Below are 16,147 nucleotides of genomic sequence, written 5' to 3' on the forward strand. Positions count from 1 at the left end.
GCCTTGCAAATTATCAATCCGTTCTGGACAACCAAAGTAACTGCAGGCTGGAAACAGTTCCATTAAACAAGTGAAATGATCTCTAGTTCTAAGAAAGTCTAAGCAAAACAAGCCCTCCTTATTTCATCTTGAAAACTGTTTTTCCTACTGTCTGAAAACAAAGTTCTCTGTAAATGTGTGCCACCAAGCATAATGATAGGGTGATAAGTCATTGCCACAAAGAATTGTAAGGGAAGAGGGAACTCCTTGTTCTGTCAAAGGTCTCGTGCTACTAGATGCCTTCTGTCTAGCCAAGACCAACAGAACATGGAAATTTGCACAGCTGAGAGCAATGCTGAGTCAAGTGGGAGAGGTGCCGAGTTGAATGCAGCTTGCCAACCTTAGAAACCAACGTAATATTAACAAAATATCATTCAACCATCTTAATATAGCAATCCTTTGTAATGGTTTAATGGCAAGAGGTTTTCCTGACAACACTTGTACCAGCAGACTCATTTCAAGTGAGTAAACTGAACATAGTTTTTTTTATTTTAGGAATATGTAGCATCTCCAATTTTCAGTTACACCTCTCAGGGCAGTGCTAACTCTTCTTTGATCAAATCGTCCCTGGTTCCTGCCAGTTTTGTAGGTTTGTGTTCTGCGATACCTTTGTATTTAGAAAGCCTGTGACTTGGAGCTCCCCGTACTGAAGGAGCTGGTTGACATGAGGGGGTTTTCTCATTGTCCCAGAGCTTTTAAGTCATTTGATCGCCTGTTCAGTCTCCTTGGTCTGTTCTTGGAACATCTGTTTCCAAAATAACTGGCACAGTATGGTTTTAGGAGGATTGAGTATCTAATCACATCAGGTCTGTTCACCATGATGTTAAATACTCACAGGTCATCTCTGATTAAATTAAGACAGTTCCTTCTCTCCATTTTCTGCAGTTTTCTAAAAGACAGAATAATTGTAGGAAAGCTGGCAAACAGTATCAGTGCTGATTCTGACAATTTTCTTTTACATTAATTTATTAGCAACAAACCTGTAGTGGTGTTGAATGCTGTTCATCCTATAACATCTGATTTTTCTCAGTTTATAAAAACCCTGAATAGTATTAATGTATCTTTTTTTAATAGACATTATAAAATACCCCTTTTGTTTTCTCTTACATTAGTGTGTAGCTTAAACTTTTATGCTGGACTTGTTTAATTACCTAAATCATGTTTACCTTAGTAAAGATCTTAGGAGCTTTTCATGCACAGACTACATAGCTAGATATAGGAATGAATTGTAAGTCCCCGCTTTCTGTGCCCCCCCCAAAAAAAACCACAAACAAAAAAACGACAATCAAAAACCTAAATCACCTTCCACTGAAAACTCTTTTGATCTTTTTTTCAAGAAAACTTGAAATCTCTTATCAGACAGTGAAGTATTCAGTCTCCTTCACAGAAAAAATTAAGGTTTAGAATATGCAGAAAACATTATTACCTGCATGGTTAGAAATCATCAAACCTGTAAATGTATTCTTTTAACCTGTTAAATCTAGTGACTCTCACATCAGCATTAGTAATCCCTTTTTTCCGACATCAAACTGTTTTCTTCAAGTCTGTATGGGGGAAGTCTGGAATTATTAATGAACATGCCATCTATCATTTTTGCCGTCAATATGCTCACAGAGTTACAGTGGAACATTTTGTCCTTCCAAGGACCGTGTAGGCTGGAAATCTTGAAGAGCTCATCTGGCTTTAACAGTATGCAAGATACGCAATGGAAATGGTTTTGACAAACTGTCAGAAGTATTGATGTTTAAAAAATAACATTCTTACACTGTTTTAGTTATGATTAAACATAGTATCAGCAGTATCTGTCCTTGAAAATATTACTGTATGTGGGACCCCAATATACCTTTGCTGTAGATAAGTGTTTCTGTTATACTGCAGCAAATTGAAGCAGAGAGAAGCTTCCCGCAGATGTTCTCTGCTCTCTTCTCTTCCTGCTTGTTGCTCATTTGGCCTGTGATTGGGCAAGTAACATATTTTTTTCAGTGAGTTGAGGTGCCCTCAGGATTGCATCTTTTCTAAGAAGGATTCTGCAGCATCCTGTTTAGACCTCGTCATCTAACACTTTAATTTCTAAGAGAGCTTTTGGGTGGGTTAAAAATGTAGGAGACGTGGAAGAAGTTAGAATGTCTCCAGTGAATTAGTGGTAGGTAAACAAGCAGATGTGCATGAAACGGCACGTTCAGATAATGTATTTTGTATAGTGGTTTTAGTTATGTAGTATGGTTAGTTTTGTATGTTACTGCAGACCCTACTGAAATTCCCGGTGATCTGCCTGCTCACAATTGGCTTGGGATAAAGGATGTTGCTCGTTCACTGCTGCTTCTACCATGATGTGCCACCATCCATGGGCCTAAGAGCCATTTCCAAAGACCATGGTGCTTAACCAGCCACAATGCTTGATCGTTCTTCAAAAAAGGACTTCCTAATACGTTTCGAAAACAGATGCGTCCTTTGCTTTCTAGGAACTGCTGTGCCTCCCTGTGAGCAGAAATGCAGTCTTTCGACTACTTTTCTCGTTCCCAGCCTGGAGGCTGGGAAAAGACGACTTGTGGCTGGTTGCTCTGGGGTCGAACACACTGACTGCTCTGTGCCAGAGCTGCTCACCGGGAGGGTTTCCTCTAATGTCTGAAAGTGACAGTTATTTGCTTGTCTCAGGGGTTTTAAGATCTTACCCTCAATATGCCAAATCCAGTCTTGATCATCTTGTTGAAGCTGTCGTAATGTTTGTACATGCATTTTTGATTCTATCCTACCACAGTCATTGCGGTCATGAAGCAATCTGTGCGCCATCCAAACCACGCTGGGGCTTGTTTACCCATTTCAGGCAGCTTTCTGCTAACTGGATGATAATTGTAACTGTGGTAGTAGATGGAGTATCCTAAGGTAATTATCTAGGTGGATGATAGTCACACGTGACCTTTTAATAGGCTGTAAGGTTTACCTAGTAGCTTTTCCTGACTTTGACCTATTTTGAGTAGTACAGGCCTCGTCTTGCAAGCATTTCTTCACATGTGATTTTATCCATCTGCTTGAAGTTGCATACCTGAATGGCTGGTTCATTAAAAGAGCTATTTAGTTTCTTTAAAATGCACAAAAATATGCCACTTAAAAAAAACAAACAAACAAACAAAAACCCCCACAACAACAACAAAAAAACCCCAAACACATAAAACCCCCCAAACAAGAAAACTTAACAAAAAACCCAAACCCACCTTTGCTTTTCTTTCACAGTAATAATTGTGATACGTAATTCTTCTGTCTCATACTGAGTGATGACACGTTTACCATCTTCTCTTTGAGCAGCTTCAGTGAATACCATATAGTTCTTTAATAACGGGTTTTCTCCTTTGTGTTTTCAGAGGCAACAATTTTAAGCTATGATGGAAGTATGTTTATGAAAATACAGCTGCCTGTTGTGATGCATACAGAGGCCGAAGACGTTTCTTTACGGTTCAGGTCTCAGCGAGCTTATGGAATTTTAATGGCAACTACTTCTAGGGAATCTGCAGATACCCTTCGTTTAGAGTTGGATGCAGGACGAGTTAAACTAACGGTCAACCTAGGTAACAAACTCTTCCTCCAAGAAATTAACATTTTCTTTACATTTTTCTTTTTGCTTGCAAACATTTATGAAACAGCCTGTTTTAACATTGAGTAAACTGAAATGATATACAAACACATGTCAGTGCAACCTTTGCGTATGTACATGCACAAACAAATACATACCCATTATTATAGTTTATTTTGTTTTCTTCTGCATTTTCATATTCTTTATATAGTCTTAACATAATCCATCACAATATTTTTGTACTATTGTGTGTTCTAAAAAGAGAAGACTAGTTCATCAGTGGTATTCTGGGGCTAAGTTATTATTCTGTCTAGTGGAAGATTGGTCTCTCTCCACAACTTCTTCACAGTAGCAATTCCCCAATTGAAATGTGCAAGTAGAAACATCGTGTATGTAGGTCAGTTCAGTTTTACCTCCGCCAATTAATGTACAACATGCAAATGTATCAAAGAATTTCTCGTTTTAACACTGAAAATGTTGCGATTAGATATTCCCACTGATGGATTTCTTGGTCTCCTTTTTTTAGATGTCAAATCTATAGTAAAATCCATCTCCTCTTTTTTAAACAATTCTGTAGTGGTATTTTTGTAGTATCGAACGATAACACAACCCTTCAATGCCCAAAGACTGCGGCCCTCAGCAAACAGCCGTGTGAACACAGGAGGCACAAGCCCTTTTACAGAAAAACAAACAAAAACACCCCAACCCACCAAGAATTGGTTTCCTGCTTTGAAATGGGATGGACAAAATGTTAAGTTATTGTTTTCTCTAGTTACAAAAAAAAAAAAAAAAAAAAGTACATTAAAGCACTTCTGTCATGCTCATGAATAAATCCACGTCAGGACCTGAAAGAGAACAGAGGTACATTCGGGAAAACGCACATTCAGTGCAGTCATTCCGATTCAGCGGAATGCTATTTTAAAGGGAATTAAGTATTTCATTGTTTTAATCGGACATAAAATGACTTCCAGGAAGCGGGGTGGGGGTGGGGGGAGGGAAGACAATAATCACCTAACCCTCCACTTCATAAAAGCGTTGCTCAGTGAAATATTGTCCTGGTGTTTAGAGATCGGAACGGGGCGGGGGGGAGGAGGAGGAGAAGCGAAGGTTTTTTCCTTCTTTCCTCTCCTTTTGCAGTCGGTCCCCTCTAGTGTCGAGCCGGGGCTGCTGCAGGCTGCGGGTCCCCCCTTCCCCCCTCCCCCCGGCCCCCCCGCCCGCCGCAGCCTGCGCTTTCTGTAAAAGGGGATGTGCCGGTGCTGCTGGTCCTTGGCTGTTTGCAACCACTTTTCTGATGCGGTTGACGACACATGACAAACTCAGCTATATGGAAACAAAATCTAGGTTTGATGGTATATATGTTCCTCAAAGGTATAAACCCAGGAGTAGCTGTACAAACTAAGTAGCGTGGCATAGATTTTTTTTTTTTTTTTTAATTTCATTTTTCTATACAGTAATAAATGCAGGTAGCCCAGCAGAGGATCCCAGTACAGATCAGGTCATTCTCTTTTTATACAAAACACCACCCTCTGTCAGTTTTTCCATACTTCCATAGTTCAAGAAAGTAAATAAATCCGTGCCCTAGCAATATTGTTTCTTCTTCCAACACTCTGCCCCCTTTTTTTTTCTTTTTCCTTTTTTTTTTCTTTTTCCTTTTTTTTTTCTTTTTCCTTTTTTTTTTCTTTTTCCTTTTTTTTTCTTTTTCCTTTTTTTTCTTTTTCCTTTTTTTTTTTCTTTTTCCTTTTTTTTTCTTTTTCCTTTTTTTTTTCTTTTTCCTTTTTTTTTTTTTTTTTTTATTTAGTCAGGCAAGGAAATAACCTGAAAATAGACAGGATTCTCTAAGTATCAGTGTTTATAAAATATGTGATTATTTTCTGTATATTCGTGTAGCTTTAAATGTAGTCACCATTCATTTCTTAATTCTATACATGAAGAAAATATAAACCCACAAACCCCTATTTATAGGCCCAGGGAACGAGCTTTGTATTTTACAACATAGATTTTGAAGATCAGCCTTTGAGGTATACTATACACAGTTGTCCAAGATGTCTGATTGTGGCCTGGCTTGCTCTATGACCCATTGTGACGGAGCACTTTCTAATTGCATTGAGAGAAATTACCTGTTCTTTCACAGATGGGGAGAAAGTTGCAGCCTGCCTCAGTTAAGCATCTTTGACATTTAATCCTGATTTTTCACTTAGATTTGTCACCATGTAGCTTTGTTTGAAATTGGCCATTTTTACCCTATTTGTCGTTTCTATTTATAAAGATTTATCGCAGTATAACTGGGTTATAACAGTATGTAAAGACTGATGATATGGAGTGGCCATATTTGCATGTGTCTGTCCCCGGAAGGGTGGACTGTGATTTTATTGGATGTCTGCAGCTATTACCTTGAAGGATAAATTTTCATTTTTCATCTATTCTTCCCCATCTAGACTGTATCAGGATTAACTGTAATTCCAGTAAGTGCCTATTCAAACTTTTTAAAATGTTATTCCACCATTGTAAAATATGCAAGCTAGATGAAAAAGATTGTGGACAGCTTGCAAGCACTTGATAATTTATTAATGAAATGTGATGATTAATTATCATTGTGTAAAAAGTCATCATATACTCTAGAGTGTATTTTTTGTCCTTCCCATAGGCTGTAACTTTTAACTAGAATATTAAAAAAGGAAGTATTCTACAGGTTGTAAACATACTTAGAGGCAATGCTACCTGTAGTACTGTATTATTCTAGATGGGCTATTTTATTTACAATAACTGTAGAATTTTTGAACCAGCATTTCTGACAAGCTGTCACACGTTTTCCCCCGTGTCCTTCTTCTAGTTTTCTTGACATTTTACCTCCAACTTGTGGTGAGACTGTTGGAACAGAATTGTCCGTAGTACAAGAATTTCTATTTTATAATCCTCCTAGACAATTAACTGTATTTACTGGCTGCTTATAACACAATTGGTTTTTGCTATATCTTTGTTTTATGGAAATGTTACAATAAGGATATTAATTCTGAGAATAACCATATTTCTATGATGACTTTTTACACTCTAATCATGTAAGAAACCTTAAATTGAACAATTTTTCTCTGTGATATGCATGTTTATGAAACAGAGGGAAACATTTGCCAGATGAATGGACTAAATTTTAACTTCTCTGATATTATTTGGATTAAGAGGCTATATTCTGAAAGGAGAAAAAGGACTGTGATTTTATTTTGAGTCTATGGAATTCCTGAATGGTGTCAACAAAATTATTGATAGTAAGTATGGTAGATTTGAGTTTTGGGTTGTTTTTTCTTTCCCTTCCTAACAGGTTTCGCAGGCCAGAGGACTGGCTTTACGCAAATAGAAACAAAGCTAAACAACAAACTGCATAGGTAGAATCTGTACTTGTTAGTAATTCCCCAAAAGACATAAATATAACATCCCGTAATAGTTTTATAGTCCACAAAGAAAAATAGGGAACTGCAGTTATTTATAATGTGTCATCTGCTAATAGGTTTTGCAATGAATAACTTTACAAGACAAAAATACAGCATTCGTGTTAAAAACTTAGGGCAGGTTTTAAATCTAAACCATACTTAAATCCTGACAGACTTCTCAGTACAGTAAAGGAAATGCTTGCAGGTACCAAGGTATAAAGATAGCTTCCTGATATTTGAAATAAATAAATAAAATTGCTCAGTTATAAAAACAAATATTTCCTCTTGCCAAAAATGTCTTTCGTCCCTTGCCAAAATGCGTAAGATCATGAAAAAGCTCTGTTCGGCAGTCACAGGATACTATTTTTTTTAACATGACAAAATGCCAATTAAGAAAAGATTTCCAAGTATAAGACAAGCAGCTTTTTGAGCAGGGCTGTAATGAGTTTGCCTGATGCTGGTAAACTCCTTTTTCCTTAGGAAAAACAATATTGCTTTCTTCTTAAGTTCCTTAATAAAATTAGAAAATCTCTCTGAAAAGGGAATTACTAACATAGAAAAAAAAATCAGTAATAAAACCACAATACAATAGGTGCTTTGGTTTTTTAATCTCTCTTGGACAAAATGAGGTGTCATAAAAATAAACTTAAATTATTTCTAGGTTTCATTTTTAAGTGAGTTTTGGATCAATAGAGACCCTGCAAATACAAAGTAATAGGTGTCCAATTAAAGGATTGTAAGCAAGAAATATATGTACTGAATTGAATTAGCAGTTTCATGTTCTTGGACTCATACAGAAGCAGCATAACCTCTGTACAAAATGTCCTTGGTATCAAATACTTATAAGCTATTTTTCTTTACAGTTTGTTTATAGCCTTTTTGGTATTAGAAATGAACTTTCATGATTAGTTTCATCTCCCTTTGCTTGTGTACTGAACAGATTTTTGTGAGCTTTCGGTGTGGTAAGTACTACAATGCTTTCTTTTCAGCACACACTGTAGTTTTTCAACAACCAGATAACGATTCATGAGCAATTTCTGTGTTTTAATTTTTAGATTATGAAAAATTATAGCTCTAAGCAGTCCTTCAATGCTTGCTTATTAGACAATATAATGGATTTTAGTGGGACACACAATTTGGTACAAAGCAACAGCATCCAGAACTTGAGTCTTAATGTGCTGAACACTATAATATCTTTTTGGGTTTACTGAGAGCTGGGTGTATATCAGTCCTGATCTTATATTGATAGAAGTACATCTAGTTTTCATGTTTGAGTAACTTTTTTCGGATTTTCTCATTTCTGTTGCTTAGAAATTAGTCATCTTAATATAATTTCACTGTTGGGACTGAAATACTGCTTATTAAAGCTAGACTGGTAAAAGTTAAGGTCAGGATGAAGCTATCTGGTTTGAATTTGGAGACACAGCTTTAAAAAAATGTAAAACCAAACATAAACAAAAATTGGTGTTTTGCTTGAGAGAAGAAAAGGAAAATATGAATGTAAGCACCTTATTTCCTACAGTGAGTTACAAACCTAGTGAATAAAATATTGCAATTCGTCTTCCCATTTTCACTTGAGTGTAGCCTGAAACCTGTCTTCTGCTCACTGCAGATCAAATGACCAACTGTTGGCTGGTCACAGCTGAGATTTTGGTAGCAATTTGTTGTGCACTTAGTCATGCTTTCACCTTAACCTAATGTCCTGTGTTGCAGAAGAGGTGGCATTTTGTGGTCTTCCTTGTTTGAAATACAGGCTTTTTTAAAATTTCAAAATGTTAATCAGATGTCAAGTCGCTATTGAGCTTGTGTCTCATAAACAATATTATCGGGACTGTTCACTTCATGCCATTTTTATGGAACTGAGTGGCATACGAAAGTCAAACTATTTTTATTTTGTGCTAGGTTTTATAAAGATACCAATCTTCTAACCTTACACCACTACAAATTCTGTCTCTTGTCAGTCAGAAAATACTATTGCTACAATGTTGAATTTCTACATCCTTAAATCACTTCATTGTGTTCTTCAGACCTGAAAGTTTACAAAACAAAATTGTCTGTCAGGCAGTGAAATAAATGGTCCTTTTAAACTGCAGGTACATGTAGGTCAGTGTTGGGGCTGACATCAGGAGAAAGAGGAAAACTTATCAACAAAAATGGCTACTATGGTTTCAGTATTTCATGGTTTTCATAGACTGAGGAATTAATTTAAGAATAAGACTGAGGTGAAAGATGTTGGTTCAAATAATGCGAATGTGCGGCACTTCTGGGCACTAGCCGTTCTGTAAAAAGAACTGTAAGTTGATTGCTGTACGGCTGTTATGCATTATATACAAAATTGATGAGCTTATCCTGAAAATTTGCCTAAGGAAAAATGCTAGTAAAAGAAAGTAAATACATTTTTTCCCTTTCAGAGAGGGAAGTAATTGTTACCTTTTAATTGCAGACTGTAAAGCATAAATTATAAACATCATTGAATGTTTGTGAATTGAATGGGATTTTTCCCTAGTATTTGTTAGAGACAGAACTTCATTTCTTAAAACTTACATGGCAGATCGATAACAGTTTTTGAATGACTTTTGAACAAATACAGGTGTGCTACCTTTCCATATTTTTCGCTGCGGCAATGTTAAGGGCTACTATCTTGACTTAAATTAAATTCCCCTTTTTTCCAGTTCTAATGCTTCCAAAACACTATCATGTGAAAATCTGAAAAGTACCTGTGACTCCAGAGGCTGCTGTGTTTTATGTGCAATATACTTTTTTTCACAGGCATGTGCAGTCTTACATGCTTTTTCATCTTTTGTGTTTTTTTTTTTTTTTGCATTGCTGTAATTTCTGAAAATAAATTGTCTACATTTTGGGTGCATTTGGGGAGGCACCGTTAATACACGGCATAGGAATGCCTCCTGGAGAGCAACGCAAAGTAATTACAACTGCTCCAGCCAAGTCAGCCTCAACAAAGACACGGCTGAAGTGCATCTATGCAAATGCACGGAGTATGGGGAACAAACAGGAGGAGCTAGAGATGTGTGCATGCCTCCAAGGCTACGATCTCATTGGAATCATAGAAACTCTGATGGGATGACTCCTATGCCTGGAGTGTTGCCATGGAAGGCTACAGGGTCTTCAGGAGAGACAGGCAAGGGAAATGAGGAGGCGATGTTGCTTTATATGTCAAGGAGCAGCTGGAATTCACGGAGCTCAGCCTAGGGATGGATAAAGAGCCAACTGAGAGCCTATGGGTCAGGATTGAAGGGAATTTGGGAGGCGGGGACGTTACAGTGGGAGTCTGCTACACGCCACCTGACCAAGAAGACCGAGTGGATGAAGGCCTCTATAGACAGATAGGGGTGGCATCACATTCACAGACCCTGGTTCTCATGGGTGACTTCAGCCACCCCGACATCTGTTGGAAAGGTAACACAGCCAGGCATAGGCAATCCAGGAGGTTCTTGGACTGCATTGATGACAACTTCCTTCTCCAAGTGGTTGAGGAGCCAACGAGGAGAAGAGCTATGCTGGATCTTGTTCTTACCAACAAGGAGGGGCTGGTAGACAGTGTCAAACTCAAGGGTAGCCTGGGCTGTAGTGACCGTGAAATGGTCAATTTTGAGATCCTCGAGGTAGCGAGGAAGGTGTGCAGCAGGCTGACCACCCTTAACTTTGGGAGGGCTGACTTTGGCCTCTTGAAGAACCTGCTTGGTGTGGTGCCATGAGATGAAGCGCTGGAGGGAAGGGTGGTCCAAGAAAGTAAAGGACCACCTCCTCCATGCTCAGGAGCGATGCATCCCTACAAAGAGGAAGACAGGCAGAAAAGCCAGGAGGCCTGCATGGATGACCAAGGAGCTCCTGGACATGACCAAAAGAAAAAAGGAGGCCTATAGAGAGTGGAAACAGGGGCGGGTAGTCTGGGAGGTATACAGAGGAATCGTTCGAGCAGCCAGGGATCAGGTTAGACAAGCTAAAGCCCAGATAGAAGTAAATCTGGCCAGGGACATTAAGATAAACAAAAAAATCCTTCTTTAAGTATGTCAGTGAGAAAAGAAGGACTAGGGAAACTGTGGGCCCTCTCCAGAAGGAAATGCAGAACTGGTTACCCAGGACAGAGACAGAGCTGAGGTACTCAATGACTTTTTTGCCTCAGTCTTCACTGGCAAGGACCGCAGCCACACTGCCCATGATGCAGAATGCAAACGTGAGGATTGGGAAAATGGAGAACCGCCCACTGTAGGTGGAAAATCAAGTGCGAGACCACCTGAGGAACCTGAAGGTACACAAATCTATGGGACCTGATGAGATACATCTGCGGGTCCTGAGGGAACTGGCAGATGAGGTCGCTGAGCCACTAGCTCACTTCTCATATTTGAGAAGTCGTGGAAGTCTGGTGGGGTTCCTGCTGACTGGAAAAGGGGAAACATAACCAAAAACATTTCCCAAAAAGGGAAACAGGGAAGACCCAGGGAACTACAGGCCAGTCAGTCTCACCTCTGTGCCTGGCAAGATCATGGAGCAGATCCTCACGGAAACTCTGCTGAGGCACATAGAAAACAAGGAGGTGATTGGTGACAGCCAGCATGGCTTCACCTAGGGCAAGTCATGCCTGACAAATTTGGTGGCCTTCTACAAAGGAGTTACAGTGGCAGTGGACAAGGGAAGACCAACTGATGTCATCTACTTGGACTTGTGCAAAGCGTTTGACACTGTCCCACATGATACCCTGCTCTCTAAATTGAAGAGACGTGGATTCGAGAAATGGACCACTCGGCGGATAAAGAACTGTCTGGATGGTCGCACTCAAAGAGTTGTGGTCAACGGCTCAATGTCCAAGTGGAGAGCAGTGATGAGTGGCATTCCTCAGGGGTCAGCACTGGGGCCTGTACTGTTCAACATCTTTGTCGGCGACATGGACAGTGGGGTCGAGTGCACCCTCAGCAAGTTTGCCGGTGACACCAAGCTGTTTGGTGAAGTAGACATGCTGGAGGGGAGGGATGCCATCCAGAGGGACCTGGACAGGCTGGAGAGATGAGCCCAAGCCAACCTCATGCAGTTCAACAAGGCCAAGTGCAAGGTCTTACATCTGGGTCGGGGCTGTCCCAAGCACAAATACAGGCTTAGCGGGGAATGGCTGGAGAGCAGCCCTGAGGAGAAGGACCTGGGGGTGCTGATTGACGAGAAGCTCAACATGAGCCAGCGATGTGCGTTTGCAGCCCAGAAGGCCAACCGTATCCTGGGCTGCATCAAAAGAAGTGTGGCCAGCGGGTCAAAGGAGGTGATTCTGCCCCTCTACTCCACTCTGGTGAGACCCTACCTGGAGTACTGCATCCAGCTCTGGAGTCCCCAGCATAAGAAGGACATGGACGTGCTGGAGCATGTTCAGAGGAGAACCACGAGGATGATCCGAGGGCTGGAGCGCCTCTCCTCTGAGGAGAGGCTGAAAGAGTTGGGGCTGTTCAGCCTGGAGAAGAGAAGGCTCTGGGGAGATGTTATTGTGGCCCTCCAGTACCTAAAGGGGGCCTACAGGAGAGCTGGGGAAGGACTTTATACTAGGGCATGTAGCGATAGGACAAGGGGGAATGGCTTTAAACTGGAAGAGGGCAGGTTCAAATTAAACATTAGGAAGGAGTTTTTCACTTTGAGGGTGGTGAGGCACTGGCACAGGTTGCCCAGAGAGGTTGTTGAGGCCCCATCCCTGGAGGTGTTCAAGGCCAGGCTGGACGTGGCCTTGGGCAACCTGGTCTAGTCAGAGGTGCCCCTGCCTATAGCAGGGGGGTTGGAACTCGATGATCTTCAAGGTCCTTTCCAACCTAAACCATTCTATGATTCTATGATTTTTACATGAGTTAGCAGAGTAAGACCATAGGGTTTTTATTAATTGATGTATTTATTATACAAATAATAATGTTAACTGGTAAAAAGTTGGATCTCATTTCTGAATCTGATACTTTTATCTGGTATCTTTTCATATTGAACAATACTTTTTTTGAATGCTGCTGTGAAAGATTGCTCAACTAGTGACACATGTTGGTGCGGGAGTGATTTAGGGCAGTACACTGGTATACAGTTTTGCTTCTGTAGCCAATAATTCATAGACTAATCCCACAGAATTCACTCATACTCAAATGTAGGACTGTCATAAGAAATGAATAAGAATTGTAGAATGTTAGGAAGAAGGGAGCAGAGAGTACTGAGGCAGTATATATGTATACTGTTCCCAGGGAATGTATAGCTTTGCTAGCTGGGTGTCTGCCTTTCCAAATTAGGAACAATTTCCTGGGCTTTGAGGCTTTTCTCTTTTTCCTTCCAGTGAAGTGCCCCTTTGCTTGTTCTCTTTGCATGCACCTCTCCTTCTGTGTCTGTCTAGTTCTTCATCCATTCTCTATATCCTTTATTTTTTCCTCACTGTGTTCCATTTCTCTGTTTTTCCCTATAATCCTTAATCTCTTTTCCTTGTTTTGTACATTCATTCCTTTAAAACTTATTTATTCTGCAGATGTGCACATTACAGGCTATTAAATTCTTATTATTCTGTTTGGAATATGTAACATCTGTTATTGAAGCATTTTTACTTGTTAAGGTACTGTACAAATCCAGAGCATGACAAGGAGCTATATCAGATTATTGGTAAATAACAGGAGAATTATAAGTATTGAAGAACCAGCAATGGTGTTCAATTACAGTACGTTTTCAGTTTGGACATACATTTTAAACAGCAGGAAAGCTTAAATGAAGACTGTACATCCTTTTGAAAGCTACTGCTTGTAAAAATGCATTTTGTTGCAAAGTCCAGAGTCTTCAGCTGTGCTCTTACAGGTATTGCAAAATCTACTCTGATGAGCAAATCATTAATACATTTCCATATATTAACTTCTCACTATCTGGTGAAAAGAATCATTAGAATATATTATTTGCTCCTTTTTTGTTGTTGTTGGCTGTAGAAAATCATTAAAATGATACAATATTGTAGCTCCTCCCAAAATGTAAGATTTTGTATTTGGCCTGTTTTCTTATCCAGTGCTTATGAATTGTGTGGGTGGTTTTGGTCTTTTCCTCATTCAGTATGGTTGACAGCCTGCTAAAAATATGCAAAAGAGCTTTACCTTAGAGGACATACAGCAAATCAGCAGGGTACTTTCACTGCAAGTTCAGTCAGGGTCTCCCCTCTGTTTGGGGTGTAAAGTTTAAAAGAATTATTTATAACTATTTCAAAGCTTTGGCTATACTTTGCAGATTTAGAACATTGGGGTAATTGGATTCCAATATCACTTTAAAGACTCCTTTTCACATGTTTTCCTGAAAAATAGTCATCTGCTATGCAACAAAATTGAAAACATACATGGCCCTTTTCAATCAAGTTCTGATTATGATCTACTAGTTGCTAATAGAAGCCATCATTTGAAGCTAATCAAAGGAAACAGGTTGAAAGACATACAGAAAAGGAAAACGGCTTCTTTACTCAGAGCCTCTCACTGGAGTCCTTAGTACTTAGTCCTGAAGCTGCACTAGTACCATCCTGTACCTTGTTTCAGGCACTCTGTTGTGAAGTGAGGTTGAAACCAGCTGGACTAGGAAAAAAAAAATCAGATTTGAAAGCAAAATAGCCTGTATAAACATAATCAAGAGGACTAAAATAGTTAAGGGACAGCCCACAACTTATTCTGTACGGCCACAGAAGCCAGTTAGGAGAGATCCTTCTGATTCCTCATTCTCTGTTAGATATAGGGTGAAAAGAAGCGATGCTATGCAAGCACACACATTAATTGGCTTACTGGAAGTCTGATGGCAAAGCCATTCGCCTCTTCCTGCGTTCTACTTGCCCATGTGCTCTGGAGAAAAGCGGTAGCTGTTTCTCCTCACTTGTAACTTGCTTCTGCTCCTTGGGAGCACCTAGGGCAAGGTCTATGACTTGGCTTTTTGTATGAAGAGTCATGAATATGCAGTAGGCATTTCCCAGATGTTGATAAATGTTAAAAGTATTTCTGAGAAAGTCACCTCTGCTTCTTGAATGGTAGGAGTGACTTAGCTGAGGATGCAAAGGGAACCAGCAGGGCCACTGCTCATCATTTTTCAAATGCTCTATATACCATTCTTTGGGGGTTTGCTGCAGAATTTCATCCGTCTTTTAAAAAGTTTTTCATTTACTTTAAAATTGTCTTCTTCTAATCCTTCTCCTGTCTGCTGGCCCTGCTCTTGCATTGCCTATTGCTTTGCTGCCAGCACAGATGTTCAGGCATCCACGTGGTGAATTCGACTAAAGAAGTGACCCGTTAACAAAATTGTTTATTTTAACTTGCTGCAGTTTTCTGAGCAGTTTTATCACATGACACAGATGGATACCTGCTGTAGAATAAAACAGGAGAGGGAAAGCAGGAATGGTGTGGAGACAGTAGAAAAACAGCCTCTGGTAGAGAGAGTGGATTGCTTTTTTCGGTAATGCAGACTTATGCTGTCCCAATGTTAATTCATCTGGGCTACATCTAAGCAAGAACATCCTGGAAAAATGCGTATTATTGACAGAAAGGCAGAGACATCACTTCTTGAGATGCTTAAACTGTATCAGTTAAGGAAGAGAGATTTCAGAGATCTGAAGGGAAATGTTGGAAGGGTTTCTGGGTAAATGTCTACTTCTTCAGTTATATACGTCCCAACTATTTTCCTCCTCTCCTGAATTTGGCTCATAAAACAAGCTGTAAGTTGAACCTAGGAAATAGCTGAGGCCAGTTTTAGGGAGTTTCAAGCCTGAGAAAAAGCCATTGAGCATCAAGAAGAGGATACATACTAGGAGATGCCAGCTGAGGAGTTGCTGTGCTTTTTGACCATTCATGTAAGACAACAGAGATTTGCAGACTGTTTTCTGTTGTCGCTTTTTGTGAAACTTCACGTGGATGTAGTTTGGCTTGAGAGGGGGTACTGAGATGGTAACAGCGAAGGTGTATTGGACTTCTGAGTGTGATTTAAATGGGTGATTTAAAAAAAATCCGTCTTGTGATATATTGATTTCTTAGCTAAAATACATGCTTTGGTAAACAGAAATCTTGCAGGGAAAGACTCAAGTTATCTAGAAGGCAGCCATTTTTACCCCATTTTTACAGTTATAGCTGTTAAGAGGAAAAAAAAATTG

General features: G+C 39.7%; 1 protein-coding gene across 22 annotated transcripts in view; it reads left to right on the top strand.

Moving 5' to 3' along the window:
* The window catches only part of NRXN1 (neurexin 1), a gene marked incomplete at its 5' end in the record, with an annotated part of 721,771 nt that overhangs the window by 304,554 nt on the left and 401,070 nt on the right, over nt 1-16,147 (top strand). For 14 of the 22 annotated variants that reach the window (XM_082481382.1, XM_082481373.1, XM_082481381.1 and 11 more), the window contains 2 exons: nt 3,399-3,602; nt 6,043-6,069. In XM_082481382.1, coding sequence (XP_082337508.1) covers nt 3,399-3,602; nt 6,043-6,069 — 231 coding nt within the window. The remainder of the gene's footprint in view (nt 1-3,398; nt 3,603-6,042; nt 6,070-16,147) is intronic. The other 8 variants (XM_082481366.1, XM_082481372.1, XM_082481380.1 and 5 more) reach the window with 1 other exon arrangement.

This window comes from Vanellus vanellus, assembly GCF_965231255.1.
Source record: "Vanellus vanellus genome assembly, chromosome: 3".
NCBI lineage: Eukaryota > Metazoa > Chordata > Aves > Charadriiformes > Charadriidae > Vanellus > Vanellus vanellus.